The sequence below is a fragment of the Pseudonaja textilis genome, chromosome Z (assembly GCF_049901715.1).
Source record: "Pseudonaja textilis isolate UNSWEBS1 chromosome Z, rPseTex1.2, whole genome shotgun sequence".
Lineage (NCBI taxonomy): Eukaryota > Metazoa > Chordata > Lepidosauria > Squamata > Elapidae > Pseudonaja > Pseudonaja textilis.
Window position 1 is genome coordinate 79,054,223 of NC_142008.1, and position 16,255 is coordinate 79,070,477.

General features: G+C 34.6%; 1 protein-coding gene across 1 annotated transcript in view; it reads left to right on the plus strand.

The window, feature by feature from the left end:
• Positions 1-16,255, plus strand: part of ERP44 (endoplasmic reticulum protein 44) — a 62,197-nt gene that overhangs the window by 30,858 nt on the left and 15,084 nt on the right. The window contains exons 5-7 of the mRNA XM_026702365.2: positions 10,878-11,062; positions 11,962-12,077; positions 12,891-12,948. Of these exons, the coding sequence (XP_026558150.1) occupies positions 10,878-11,062; positions 11,962-12,077; positions 12,891-12,948 (359 nt within the window). The remainder of the gene's footprint in view (positions 1-10,877; positions 11,063-11,961; positions 12,078-12,890; positions 12,949-16,255) is intronic.

The following is a 16,255-nucleotide window of genomic DNA, read 5'->3' on the forward strand; positions in this document are numbered from 1 at the left end:
CATTTTTCACATGACTATTGCAACATTCCTGTGGTCATATGATCAAAATTCAGATGCTTGGCAGTTGGTTCATATTTATGATAGTTGCAGTGCCCTGGGTGTAACCCCCTTTTGCAACCTACTGACAAGCAAAGTCAATGGAAAAACCAGATTTATTTAACAACTGTGTTACTAAGTTAAAAACTGCAGTGATTCGCTTAACTGTCGCAAGACAAGTCATAAAATGGAGGCAAAGCTCACTTTACAAATGTATCACTTAGCAACAGAAATTTTGGGCTCAATAGTGATTGTAAGTCAAGGACTATCTGTATCTGAAACACATGTTTTAATTTTCCTAAACTTCTCATTTTTGAAATTCAAAATTATAGTCATGTTGGAGAGATGCTAAACCATACTTATTTTCTTGCTCTATGGTAAGAGCAAGAGGCATAAGTCTTGCTCTATGGGTTTTTTTTTAAATTCTACCTTTAATTACCAAAATAATATTTTTTTTCCATTTTTCAAATGAAAAAGGGCTGGGATAATCTAAATCTATATATGAGAAGAGTGATCGGTTATTGAAGAGAATGTGAATTGGGAAAGTCTGCATGAATGTTTATTCTTCCTTGAGTTATCCTGGGTGATGAAGGAGTCCAGCGTCTAACTTTTTTGTTGTTGATGATTTTTTATTTCTTGACCAGAACTTAAATGTATGGTTAATTTATACTATTAGAATTTGGAAGGTTCTTTGGTACTCACAGTTAATTAAGTAGTAATTTATACAATAAGATTTAGCAAACTTTTATATCTATTTATTTAATTTAATTTTTGGTGTCTTGTTGCACTAGAAATCAGTGCGTATAAACTCATTAATTTCAAAACCCAGATCATCCCTTCACAGGGTAAGACTTCAAATAGAACTAAAATGATATTATGAGCTAGTAAAAAATATTTTCCAGAAATAGAACTGGTTATCCTCCCTTACATCTTGCACAATGCCACTGAAAATACATGGACTGAAGTCATTCCGCAGGGTTATTTTCTCCCCTTTCCTAGTTTTATTTTTGATTAATTGAGTAAAGCAAACAACAATAAATCAGAAAAAGAATGTAATTGTCAGGCCTACATCTTCAGTTTCTTTGCTTTGCTGAAATCCTGCTATAAATTGCAGGGGTGGAGGGAAGGAATTTGGGGAAGTAAGAATCTGGCATGGGTTCTAAGGGGAATGGGAAAGACAAAAGTGGCAAGGGAAACAAGCTGACAAGAACCAGAGGTGTCAAACTGGAATAAGCAAGTTGTCAAGAATATATGGCCAGGTCTTAATTAATAAGGTCCCACATGAACAACTAAATAAAGAGAATCTAGTTTATCTGGTTGACATTCTAATCTACACCAAAACTATGGTAGAATATGTGAAGTTAGAATGGTGTTAAAGAAACTGCGCTGCCTGGCTATACACCAAACTTTCTAAGTACAAATTCCATATACAAAAAATAGACCATTTGGGTAACTGCATCTCAAGCTGTCCCAGTACAATAATATTGAAATTGTTAGACCAGTCAACCCATCCCAATAGTTGGCAGGCCCAACCATTGGGGAGGGAAGGGAAGAACAAATCACAAATGGCAGATGAATTGCTCACAGTTCTGAAGACCACATTAAAAAAGGTTGAAGGGTTCTAGCAGCACCAAGCCAATTGCACCATACCTCAAACCCCACCCAAAAGTCAAGAATCAAAAATGGCAGAGCATTTTGGCCTTGTAAAAACCTTACACCTAACTAAGTGCCAATCTTGGTGATCTTCTTTGAAAAAAAATGTTGAACTCTATGTGGTCAGTTGCCCCGTTTCCTGGTTGGCCAAAAGATGTCCTAGGCCTCCTTCAGCCAGCGACAAAGCCCCAGGCACCCTGGAACAAAATCTCTATGGAGTTACCAGACAGTTCAGGAAATATGATAATTTGGGTGGTCACCAGCCTCTTGTCCAAACAGATACCCTTTGTGCCATGATTCAAATTTCGTTTGGTGTACACATTGGCCAAACTATACATGTACTGATTCCACAGAGCCAGTTAATGAATCATTTCCAATCACAAATCCAATTCACTTCACAATTTTGGCAAAAGTTTTTAAAATTGCTGAACACCACTCAAGGACTTAACTCAGGGGTCTTCAAACTTGACAGCTTTAAGACTTGTGGACTTCAACTCCCAGAATTCCTCTTCCAGTCATGTTAGCTCAGGAATTCTGGGAGTTGAAGTCCACAAGTCTTAAACTTGCCAAGTTTGAAGACCCTTGACTTAACTCCTCCTATCATCCACAAATGAATGAGCTGTGTAAACGCATGAATGCAGTCTGATATACCTGAGATACTACATTAATTATGACCAAGACAACTTACAACTGAGCTGACTTCCTCCCATTTGCCAAGGTAGCCTATAATAACACAGTTCATAGTAGCACCAGGTTCCCCTCTTTCAAGATCACTATTAGTCAGGACATTTTAGCCATACCCAAATTGCCCCAGGAAAAACCACAAAACTACATCACTAGTAAAGTGGACTGTGGAACTTCAAAGCACCTGGCTGGTTGTCTACAAAACATTATAAAAAGCATGCCGACAAGAAAAGAACCAAGCTGAAACCCTTTAATGTGGGTGATTACCTCTCCAAGTATTTGCAGTTCAGGCAACTATAGGAAAAACTAGGCCCGAATATATTGGCTCTTTCCCAAGTAACAAAATCATCAATTCAATAGCAATTCAATTGGACCCATCAAAAATGCTTAGGCTGTTCTCCCAGTCTTCCACTATAGGCTATTGAAACTGGCAATCACCTCTCCCCTATACCCTGCAATGGAACCACAGCCAACTTCCATCCTAATTGTAGGAGAGCATTACTTTGAAGTTAAAAAAAATAGACTTTTGTAAGCACAGAGGAAAAATTCAGTATCTAGTAGCATGGAAGGACTTTGCTCCTTCAGAAACAGAATGGATAGAAACCAGCATATCAAGCCCCTAAACTTCTCTGAAAAGTTCATGACAAGTATCCAGATAAACCGCATTGAATTATAACTAGGTTCACTTTCACTCTTAATTATTTTTCATTTCTGAAGTTTTTTTTATGGTGGTGGGGGGGCAGAATGTCAGTCCTGCCATCTACAGTTTCTTTGCCTCACTGGCATCCTGCCATAAATTGCAAGGGAGTGGGGAGGGATTTTGGGAAGTAAGAATCAGGCATGGGAATGGAGAAGACAAAAGGAAGGAGAGAGACAAGCTGACAAGAATCAGAGGTGTCAAGCCAGAATAAGCCAGCCACCAAGAACACTCGGCCTGGGAACAGAATGTGAAGCTATATCAAGAGGCGCCAAACCTCAAAGCAGTTCTTATCAAAAAGGAATACTTTTGGACACTGATGAACCTGTTAAATGGGGACAGAAAGAGAAAAGTGCAAATTTTGCATGGGAATATTTATATCTAGGTTTACTTTTGCTGCATTTTTCCTTTAGTAAAAGGACCTTTCACTTCAACAGGATGGAGTTGAGGGTTTTTCTTTCATAAATGTCTAAGTCAGTACAGGACTGACAGTAATACATATACAAATACATACATAAAATTAAACTTTACATTAAAGCAAGGTTGAAGTGAAAAATATTTTTTTAAAAATTAAAAATGAGAAAAAGAAAATAAAAATAGCATCACAGAGAAAGTGTTCTATTAAGTCCTCTCTTTTCCCCCTTCCTTTACTTTCATTCCCACCAACATAACTGCTAGTTGCTAATAGCATACTTTTGTATTATGGTTTGACTATCTGTGATGGCTGCTTATTTCTATTTGGATAATTTCAATTATTTTAAGAAGTTTCTCTTTTACTAATTGACTTAGGTGCCTTGCTGAATAATAGATTGTATAAAAAGGAATAATTCTTGTTTGCAATTAATGGGATGTCTAATGAATACACACACACACACACACACACATACACACACGGTTAGGTTTCCCATTGCCAGATATTTTTCCAATTTTAGCATCTCCATTTTGAATTGACAGCAAGGATTAGCTTCTGTTGTGCCAGATTAATTCTTGCTACTATCAGCATATATTTTAATAAATTGTAATTGTTTTCATCAACGTACATTAAAATCATACCTAATAAAATATTTGTGCTTTTAATTCAGATTATATTTTATGATTTTGGGGGGTATTTCAGTTATTTTTCTTCCAGTACTTTTGACTGTTTTGTATACTATATGATAAAATGTTCCTTCTTTGTTGTGTCATTATCAACATTTATTGTTTTATGCATTGTCATACTTTGCAATCTTTGACAAAGTTGTATTCCTTCTGTAAAACATATTCCTCGAATTTTCCTTAAAATTTATTACATTCTGGATAAATAGACCAGCAAAGTTTTGTACTTTGTTAAGCAGAATACCCCAATAACTTTTAAAAGAAAAATTGAAATTGTATGAGCCAGAGGCTTGGTAATCGCCAAGAATGGTATCTAGTAACGTGACAACTCATCATTCCTATATAGGCAAGTTTTTGTAGAAAGCTTACAATTACTTTATTTATAGTGAAGGATAATTTATTGAATACATATTTGAAATGGAGACCAAAACATAATTTTGAAATAATTCACTCTGAGTCAATGTAATTGATGAAGTTGACCTTACTGATTGCTTTAATATATCTATTATTTTGGAATGTGCAATAAGGAGGATAAAGGATGAAATAAAACATCCCCTGTATAGTATATCAAATATTTTTTTTAAAGTTTCTAAAATATGGTATCTAAAATTATTTTACTTTAACTACTATATAAAAAATGAGTCAATTGTTAATTCTAAATGGCCCAATTTGCATCCTGTGGTTAATACTTTTATTTAGTTGCTGGCATTATTATTTTCATTGTGCCTGAGAATTTCTGAATATTTTTGTAACTGAGTTACCAATTAATGTTATTTTATAAGGGAAACATGTACAAGCTGGGGTTCTAAAGCAGACTCCTTAGATTTTCTCCTGGATATTTCAGGTGTGTGTGTGTGTGTGTGTGTGTGTGTGTTTGTGTGCTATTTAAAATAAAAGGACATATATAAAAAAGAAAAAAGAGATTTTTTCCAGAAAAATTGAACAATTATGTTTTTTCTGACATTTAATTTAAATTGTAAATAAAATACAAGTAACATTTGTAGAGTTGTTACATACATAGTAACTTGCTAAAACGATTGGTCTACCAATAGAAATATTTAACAGAGGAGAAAGTAACTTCTTTTTACATTTCTAAGCCCACTTGCAATTTAAAAAGCATATGAGCCACTGATTCTAATGGCAGGCATCCTATCTTTTGAAATGATGTCTTCTCTTGGATCGTGTAAGCCTATCAGCAGGATAACTGCTTGAAAATAAAACTGGACACAATTAAATTAGGTATGATGCAAATAACCCTGTTAAAATGGGCGAGGTTGGGTTTGAAAATGGGACATATTGAACTAAAGCTGTCAAGATTATTTATTAATTTTATTTATTAAATTTCTATTCTGCCCATCTCCCCTACAAGATGACTCTAGGTGACTTACAGATTATTAAATTTTTAAATAAAAATCCTCAGTGCATCCTTACGGGAGAAACACTTGAACAGAAACTCAGAATGCTGCTCAGTGTTATATGTGTGGTTATGTAATTTGTTTAATACATACAAGGACATTGCATTTGTACCTGACAATTGGAAGAAAGGATGCTGTTAGTTGAGAAGGTTTTGGCAGAATTCTGACTTGAAGGATACAAGGGATCACAAAAGCAAAACACAGAGAATTTGTATACAGTTTTATGTCAGCTAGGGGGGGTACTGCTTTTTTTCTTCCTTTCTTTTTTTGCTTTTTATCACATCCATGGCTATATAAATGTATGATAAATTTATTATGATGTCTCCTTGATTGTTTGATATATTTATGGATAAATATTTAAGGAATGACAATAATGATATTGAGAGTGTATTAACTGAGATATAAAATGTTATATCCTTTTATATGCCACCAGAGTCCTAGAATATAATTTGCTGTAAGATCATTCAATTATAATTGTCTTAATTTGCCCCAACAGTCACATGCAACAGGACCTGCAAACAGATTTTCTTAAAACTTATAACCCATAAATAGATTACCTATAACAGTTGCAGGAAACTGCTATTTTTAGTTGTATTCAGCATCTCAGCACTATGACTCAGTGCTCTAAAACAGTTATTTTTAACCAGTGGGTTGTAAGATATTTCAAGGAGCCACAGATAAAAACATATAATAGAAAGCTACATGCTAAGGATACCACAGAAAAATGACAATAGATAACCATTGATTTAACAACCACAATTAGGACTGTAATCTTAGTCATTGATTGAAGCAATTATTAAGAGAATTGCCTATGTGACTGCATCACTCAACAACCACAATTCTGGCATTCCCAATTGTTGTTAAGCAATCTCTCACATCATTAAGCAAATAGAGTGAAAAATTCAACTCCCCATTCTGTGTAGAAGGGGGATTACTCTAGTAGTGTCTTCCCCAATCTGGTCCCTTAGGAAAGAAGGGCTCTCGACACCAGTTGTTAAAACTAAAGGGCTCTTTTACTAAAGGTGTTGGTTACAGTAAAGTCAAACCAGCTCTAAATTCACCAGAGCTCTCAAGATAAAAAAAACATTCACACACAACTCATCCCTCCCCAGTGATCAGTCTGTTTCCAACCAGCTGGAACTCACCAAGTTGTTTTGAGAAAGCAGAGATGTTTGGGGGTAATCCGCATATTTCTCAAAGTGCCTGGCCAGGGGATGCTGGCTCTGATCTTTATCACCTGTCACTCCCTCGCTCCCGATTTCCCATCACATACACACACAGCTTTATTGCCCTTTTATCCTCCCCCTCCCTTCCAGCTTTTCATGGTAGGATGTCTGTGAGGCATCAAGCCGAATCACACAGCTGATATTCTGCCCCCCTTGACAGAGGTTAGCAAACAGTTCAATGGGTTTTCTCTGGGTATCTGTCATGGAATTTTTTAAACAGTTTTGGGGCTTTAATTTGTTAGGAGGTGACCCATTCAGTTTCTGAAGGGGAAAGGTCTTTCCAGAAAATCGAGTATTGGGTTTTTCCCTGATGTATACAAGAGTCCAAAATGTCTTTGACTTCAAAGTGTTGTTCTCCCTTGATCATAATGGGGGCGAGGGGTGGTTGCAATTTGAGATGCAAGGAAGATGTGATTTCTGGATTCAATAGGCTACAATGAAATACCAGATGTACATGTCTGAGCATTTTTGGCAGGTCAAGTTCTACAGTTACTGGTTAATAATCCTTTTAATGAGGAAAGGTCCAATGTATTTCTGCCCCAATTTTTGGACAGTTGTCTAGATTGTAAAAATTTGGTAGATAGATAGATAGATAGACCTTATATAGACCCTATATAGGCTTCCTTTTCCCAGACTGCCCATCTCTGCTCCATCTCATTTGGGTTTTTAAAAGTGTAGGCGCATGGCTGTAGGACTCCTTTCTCATTTTCCTGTTGAAGCACTGAGCCAACAATGACATCACTGGCATCTGCCTGAATGACAAAGGGGGAATTGAGGTCTGGGTGTTTAAGCATTGGCTCCTCTGCAAACAGATGCTTAAGCTGTTCAAATGCAGTCTGGCATTCCACAGTCCATTTAAGTGACTGGCTGGGTTTGGGTTTCCCCTCCCCTTTTGTCTTTAGTAGATTAATGATGGGAAGGGCTATCTGGGCAAACAAAGGGATTGGTGGTAAAAGTTCTCAAATCCCAGAATGCTTTGCAGTTGCTTCCAGGTGTGGGAAGGAGCCCACTCTAGCATTGCCCTCACCTTTATGGGGAAATGCAGTAGCCGAGATAGTCAATTTTTCTCTGGTGGAATTTGCACTTGGACAGTTTGGCATATAGTTTCTCCACTCAAACCTTCTTGAGCACAAGACTAGCTTCACAGTAAGATGTTTGGGGGTAATCCACATATTTCTCAGGGTACCTAATCTGCATATTTCTCAGGGTACCTGGTACAAAATAATCTGGTTGCTCTGGTCTTTATCATCCATCATTCCTTTTTCCCAATTTCCCATCACATACACACACAGCTTTATTGCCCTTTCATCCTGAGTGCTTCCCTCTTTCAGCCTTTGATGGCAGGATGCCTGTGAAGTGCCAAGCTGAATCAGACAGAGATAATAGGCAGGCTGCAGATATGGATCTAGGATCTTCAGTATCTGGGTTACCTTTAGCCAATCTGCCAGAGAAGTTTATCTCTTCTCTGTGTGGAGAAATGTTTTGGTGAACAGCTGGAACAGATCTCAGATCTTCAGGATCTGATCTTGGTTTCTGCAACCCTTCAGAGGAATTCCTCTCTTCTCCATTTACAGAGGGGAATTCCTTTGAAAGGCTGCAAATACAAAGATTAAATCCTTGAGATAAGACCTCTGTTTCTGTAGGCCTTTGGAGGAGTTTCCCTCCAAGGGAAGTAGAATAGAGAGTGAGTAGAGAGATCTTGGCTCCATGTGGACTTTCTCCAGGTTTTTCAAGGATTTTTGAAGCCATTTTTCCAAAACTGGTCTGGCTTCTTCAGATAATGAGAGGATTTTTAGAGATCCTTGCTAAAATTTATAAACCATTATTGAATTTGAATTTGGAAAGTGAATATGTGAAACATTGTATGCCTCGGTGGACAAGGAACTTTGGATATAATGTAAAGTTTAAGAATATGTGGGTGAAAGGTTTAAAATTTACAGTAAATTATAATTTAAAAGAAATATTTTATAAGATGATGTATCTTCAGTGCTTAACATGAAATAAATTATCAAGTACTTCAAATGAATGTTGGAAATGCAAATGTAAAGAAGGGTTTTTTATCATTATTGTGGGCATTTGATAAAGCAAAGAAATGTTGGAGTGGGATTCATATTCTAATACAGAAGATTCTTAAATATTAAGATAAAACCAGAAATGTCTCTTTTGGTTTTAATAAAAAAAGACTTGAAAATTTTGGGTGGAGCTTTGATATTATATTCTTCGATTCACACAATGCATGAATGGCTGCAAAAGTTAATGGAGTTAGCAGAAATGGTTAAATTGATTGTTTTGATAAAAGAAAAAAAATAAAAATACTTTTGCTTCTTGTGTTTGAAGTAGAAAAAAAATTGAAAAAGTAGGGGAAAAATGCAACTTTGATTTTAGGTTTTACTGATTACATAAATTTGTTGATATAGAAATGGCTAGTTTATACTACTATGTGAAAGTAAAAAGTTGAGGTTTGATGTTACTATCTTATTTTACTACATCGAAAGGATTTGGAAGTCAACGGCTTTTTTTCTTTTCCCCTTCTTTTTTGCACTTTTCCCTTCCTTTTTCCCTCCCCTATTTTTCTTACTGGTTTTTTTTACATTTTTGTGTTTTATACTATAAACTAGTAAAAAAGGAAAAATAGAGATCTTTGAAACCATTGTAATATATTTTCCACAGATCCTTCAAAGCATTGATTCTTGAGATCCTCTTGATTTTTCAAGTCAATGATTACGATTATCCCAAAACTCTACTATAGACTTCTGTAGATCCTAGATCCTTTAATATGTGCTTTAAGTCATTCCTGAATACCTAGATGGGGTAGTTTAGCCTTCTCTTAGCTTATAAAATATTTCAAATCATTTTTGTAATATTGTTTAAATGCTTTCAGGACCTTGTCCAGATTTTCAATTAATCTGAAAACCATTTTTCTAGAGCTGGTTTAGGTTTGGTAGAAGATGAAGGACTTTCCAATCTTTGAATTCATTGTAATGTATCAGGTGGTGGGGGCTGCAGAAAAGAGAATTGTTCAGCTAAATTTTACATCTGCTGATGCATCTATTACATCCAGTTTCAGTCACCACAATATAAAAAGATATTGAAGCTCTGGAAAGAGTGCAGAGAAGAAGAAAGATGATGATTAGGGGGGCTGGACCGGAGTCTAAAGCTGGAAGTTCCTTAAGGGCCATAAAGATGCCTCTCTGAAGTCATTGTAACTTCAGTTGTGGTTAACCAACCAATTGTATGTTGAGGACTACTACTATATTATTCTACAAACGCTATCTTGTTGACATTAGAAAAAACCAACACTTACTGCCCCTTGTCTGTATTTGGTAATAGCACCTTGGGGGATCATAGGGAAAAAAATAAGGTGGTCACAGGAGAAAAAATGTTGGGGAAACACTGCTCTAAATTTTTTGGATAAATTTATTTATCCAACTAATTTTGTTATCATCCTTTGTAAAATAAGTAAAACCTTCAACTCTGTTTCTTAATACCTTATCAGCTGTCTTATAAGAGGAAGACTGGAGCTAAGTTTTGTGGGGTTGCCTCAAAATACTCTTGATGCATTAGGAGGAAATCCAAGTTGCATCTTTTGTGTGTGCTACTTTAGAAAAGGCTAGCATTGATGATTTGTTTGGGTAATGAAATGTCTATAGGAAAACAGCCAAGGTCAGAGAACACCAAGAACCCCTCACAAGTTTTTTTCTATAATTGGTAAAAAGTGCACTTTTATTTTAGTATTGGGATTAATGCTTGGATGTATGTTTTGAGGGAATTTTATTAAACATTATTTTGTTTACAGTTCAAGCAAACAATTAAAAATAGGAATGGATGAGTTTTGCAGTGACCATGAAGAAAAAGTATGCACTGTACAAAGATAATTGAGGTTTTATTAGACTCATTGTTTGTAAATAAGTGAAGTTAAAGGCACAAAATTTAATTATTTCTTGCAGTTATCTTTTTTAAAAGATATGAAATACAATTTTTATTCCTTCTAAATTGTACATAAACGTAAAGAAATGTAAACTATAACACTTGAATGTACATGTTTTCAAATACTTTATAATTGTTTTTCAGCTGACATAGCTCAAAGGTATAGGATAAGTAAATACCCAACCTTGAAGTTGTTCCGGAATGGAATGATGATGAAGAGAGAGTATCGAGGTCAGAGATCAGTAACAGCAATAGCAGATTATATCCGCCAGCAGAAAAGCAATCCAATTAGAGAAGTACTAAGCTTGGAAGAAATTAACTTTCTTGATGTGAGTTTGTATGCATATAAATATATGTTGATTGCCATATATAAATTGGAAAACCCAAGTTAGCTGATTAGCAAGTTACACTCATTTAGTAAAGACTGTTTAGAAGTCTTGTAACCACTTTTATAATATTTTTAAAATCAATGTTAATTTTAATATCTTCCTTGGTAGCATTGCAAATATTGGAGGGTAATTTTGGTTATGTGATCTACATTGCCATGAAAGCAAATTTATTAGTCATATAATTTATAGTGCTAAATTTTCCAAGTGATTATACTCATGGATGTGGACAGCCACTATCCAAAGTTGACAAGGGACTGGATTAAGACAGAGGTGAGCCAGATTTATGTCTACTGTTAGTGTTCAAAGATAACCTTGAGTCAATTACTCCCTCTCTATCTACCTCTTCTCCTATGGGAAAAAATAAAAGGAGTATTAAATATTCTTTACAAACAGTCATTATAATTTTTTATGGGCTCCTGTAAATAAGAATAGATGTGCAGACAATCTTGAATTTTATGTGTATTTCAAGCCCATTAATATATTTAGATAGACATTTATCTACTATTGTATAAATTCTGTAGTAACACTTTTACTTCATAAATGGAAATAGGTGATATCTCTTACACAGACACATGTAAAACATTTCTATGAAAATATAGGTTCTTAATAAAAATGGATAGAATATTATTAATAAGATTAATACCTTCAAGATTTTCTGCACTTTTTTTCTTTGTTGCAGGATTTTTGTTGAGATCCTGGACTATATTTTTATGCCAATATTACATTTGATTCTAATAGACATCATCTGTTCTGTTTAAAGAACTATAGAATTCATGAAAATATTAATTTCTTTAAAGAGTGAGCTAGAATGTTATTATGTTATGTTTTATGTGTTACAGCGCAATAAAAGAAACATTATTGGCTATTTTGAACAAAAAGACTCTGATAATTACAGGAACTTTGAAAAAGTAGCGAATGTTTTGCATGATGATTGTGTCTTCCTAGCTGCATTTGGGTAAGATTTTTAAATGTAAGAAATAATTGCAATAGGTTAAATAAAATTATATTAGTTATTGAAAATATAACTTTTATCCTTATGAATTAACATATAATTCCCAAAAGTTTTATATTAGCATCCTTTCTTTAACAATGGTATGAAAGCTTTTTTAAAAATATATATTTTTCAAATTTGGTCTTGAAACTGCTCTTTCCATAAAACAGCAAGCCTATTACTGTTACTGTATCTTTCTTATACACATTCAACATTGGGAAATCAGCCTACGGGGCAGAGGATTACAGAAATTGAAAAGCTCCTATGTTTGTGGTGGCGCAGTGGTTAGAATGAAGTACTGAAGACTAGCTCACTGCTCACTTCAGGAGTTTGATTCTGACCAGCACAAGGTTGACTTAGCCTTCCATTGTTCCAAGGATGGTAAATTGTGGGGACAATATGCTGACTCTGTAAACCATTTAGAGAAGGCTATAAAGCACTGTGAAGCAATGTATAAGTCTACATGCCATTACTATGTTTTCAGATAGGAAACCAGAATTTTAAACTATTTGCTGGTTTGTTCATTGCAGTTAGCACTTAGAATAATAATTAAATTAGGATGTGTTGTTTGAATAAATATATCCTTGTGCAGGGCAGAAAAACATTTGACACCAACGACTTTGTTTTTGCCTTCATTAATAAACAATGGTTAAAATTAATGATCATTTAGCATGATATCTGAGTTGAGCCAATGATTAAAGATGTGTTACTATTTCAGTGTTTGTTTTGTTATTTCATATCCTAGAATAGTAAGAACAAAATTATTTTAATCCTTAGGTCTGTTTCCAAACCAGAACGATTTAGTGGGGATAACATAATATATAAGCCAACAGGGGTAAGTTTGATTCCCCCCATTAAATTTGATGAAATGTTTAAAATTAGTCCAAACCCATAAAATTATGCATACCGGTAGTCCTTAACTTATTACCACAATTGAGCCCAAAATTTATGTTGCTAAATGAGAAATGTGTTAAGTGTGTTTCACCCAATTTTATGACTTTTCTCACCATATTAGTTAACTGAATCACTGCAGTTGTTAAATTAGTAACACAGTTGTTAAGTAAATCTGGTTTTCCCATTGACTTTGCTTGACCGAAGGTTGCAAAAGGTGGTCACATGACTCCAGGACACTGCAACTGTCATAAATGTGAGTCACTTGTCAAGCATTCAAATGTAAATCACATGACCATGGGGATGCTACAATGGTCATAAGTGTGCAAAATGGTCATAAGTCACTTTTTTCAGTGCCATTGTAACTTTGAATGGTCACTAAGCAAACTGTTGTATTTCATTCTTATAGAAATACCAGGCTCCCAAATCATTATTTATTATTTATATTTCATCTATATTTCTTGACTTCATGGTTTTGTGCATCTATCCAAAGAATCACAAGAAAAGTCTTTATTACAGTGTGGAGCAATAGTTTTTACTGAAGTAGTCTCTTAATTTTTTTATATCTATTTAGTTTTTACTTCATTTCTAATCATATCTTATTTTTATTATTTTATTAACAGGTATTTTTCAGTGAATTTTTTAAATCTTGGGGTACTGTATGTCTCTGAAGACTCTTTTTGGAAATATACTAATTAAGGCAATACACTTGTCCATATAATAGAATTCTCTGGTTTTATCTGCTTACAGACAAACAATCTGTTTTTAGTGGATACTTGCAGCATTTCCAGATTACTAAACTGAACAACTCTGTTTTTCCTTGTGAGCCATTGTCACTATATCAGACAATTTATTTAAAGCAGGACATGGCTTGTTACAGTTTCATTCTAAATCAGTTTATAAGTCTGGTTTGTTGGTTTCTGAACTGTAAATTGTGTTTTGACATTTTTGATCCTAACGATTGGAGCCTAGAACTTCAAACTGATAATAGAGTTTCTTCTATTCAGAGCATCAGACTCTATAATCAGACAAGAGGATAGACCTCGTTCCAAAAAGAAAACTCCCAAGAGGTACATTACACATCCTTGAAGCATTCACTATATGGTAGGCTGTAACATCACAGCGTAAAGGATTGAAAATCAAAGTCGATATCTTTTAACAGATTTTGATACTTTGATTCAGTCATAGTCATGTACTGAAGAACATGCTAACTTCTCTGTAGCTTACAAGTTACCTTTATCCATCAAATAACTTTTTGTGTAGTGCCCAATTTTCCTGTGATTCAATATTCACTTATTTTGTTGGCTAGCACTGTGGTTGAACCCTGGAACCTTCAATAAACTATCACCAGCTCTTTGATTAGAAACAAAATCAAACCATTTTCATCCAAGAAATTATATAATGTAAAATTGCAAAAAAGTTATTTCCTCTTACTCTGTCTTCTACATAAACTCTAATTTACAACTCAGACATGCAGAATATGGTTGACCCACAAGCAGGTTTGTCCCAGAAAATAAGAAATTCAAAAACATATGAATACTTTTAAAAAACAGAGTCAAGTTATTCAAATAAAATAAATACCCTTGCGAATGTAACAAACCCTCTTTGCTCTAATTGTTAGATATTTGCAAACTTTGACGAGTAGATAAATTGCGACAGCTGGTAGATAAATAAGACAAGTTTCAATACAATCCTCTCTCAAGGAAATTGCAATGTGATTACAACCATTAAGTGTGTACACCCCAACTGTGACGAAATGAAAAATTCTAAAGAACTCCAAAACATTTTTTCCTGATGATAGCAAACTGATTTTCTGATACTGATCAGCTTTTTTATATTTAATCTTTAAACTAGAAGCAGCTTGTGCTCTGTGTGAAAAATATCTGTATGGGGAAAGATATATATCTGGAATAGCATAGAATGCTTCATTATTGAAAATTAACTTCTGGAAAACAACCAGGCCATTTGCAGAACAAAGTCTGAATATTAAATTAAATTTAAAATTGTAAAATTATTATTTTCCTACCAACGGTTTCTGATAATCACCATTCCCTGACAAGGGTAATTGGTCATATATGACAGTGATTACATCTTCCCTACTGTAACATTAAACAAAAACATGTCAAAGAGCCATCTAGTTTAACCTATTGTGTCATTCAATGTTTAGCCTGATAGATTAGGGAAACATAAAAATAACAGAATAACAGAATTGGAAGGGACCTTGGAGGTCTTCTAGTCCAACTTCCTGCTCAAGCAGGAGTCCCTATACTGTTTCAGACAAATGGTTGTCCAAACTCTTCTTAAAAACCTCTAGTGATGGAGAATCCACAACTTCTGAAGGCAAGTCATTCTACTAATTAATTGTTCTAACTGTCAGGAAATTTCTCTTTAATTCTAAGCTGGTCCTTTCCTTGATTAGTTTCTATCCATTGCTTCTTGTTCTGCCTTCATGTGCTTTGAAAAATTGGTTGATTTCCTCTTCTTTTTGGTAGCCTTTAAATATTGAACACTGCTATAATGTCACCCTAGTCCTTCTTTTCATTAAACTAGACATACCTAATTCCTGTAATCATTCTTCATATGAACCATTTTCATATGTTTTAGTCCCCTGATCAACTTTGTTACTCTTCTCTTCACTCATTCTAGAGTCCTCAACCTCTTTTTTATATTGTGGTGATCAAAACTGGGTACAATATTGCAAGTGTGCTCTTACCAGGGCATTATACTCTTCATGTGATCTTGATTCTAAAAAGAGGAAGGTACTGGGATTTTTTCCCCCTGCATTGCTCCTTGCAGTTGGTGTTTAAATTATGTACTTGATTCCAGAGAAAAATGCATAGGTATTAGTATTAGCCACCATGAATAACATTATCTTTTATGGATTTGTCTCAGTCTCTTTTTAAAATGATAACTGAGGTCTGCTCCAAACTTCTTGACCTTCCATAAGAGCCTAAAAACTTGACTCTGCCAATTGGTTTGGGATTCTAAAAGAGAGACTTCATGTTGGAGGTGGCTGATAGAGTAATATCAGATCTCAGCTTCCTCCCTGCTCATCCTATTCTCTTCCTCCCCATCTTTTAGCTATTGTATTTTTTATTTTTATAGTTTCTATTAAATTATTGTAAGTTAACCAGGGTTACCTTGGGGTAGGATGGGCAGCCAGTATATTTTTATAAGTAAATAAAACAAAAATTCTAAAAATTTCCAATTAGGATGATAGCAAATTCCACAATTTGTTGAATAAATTAATA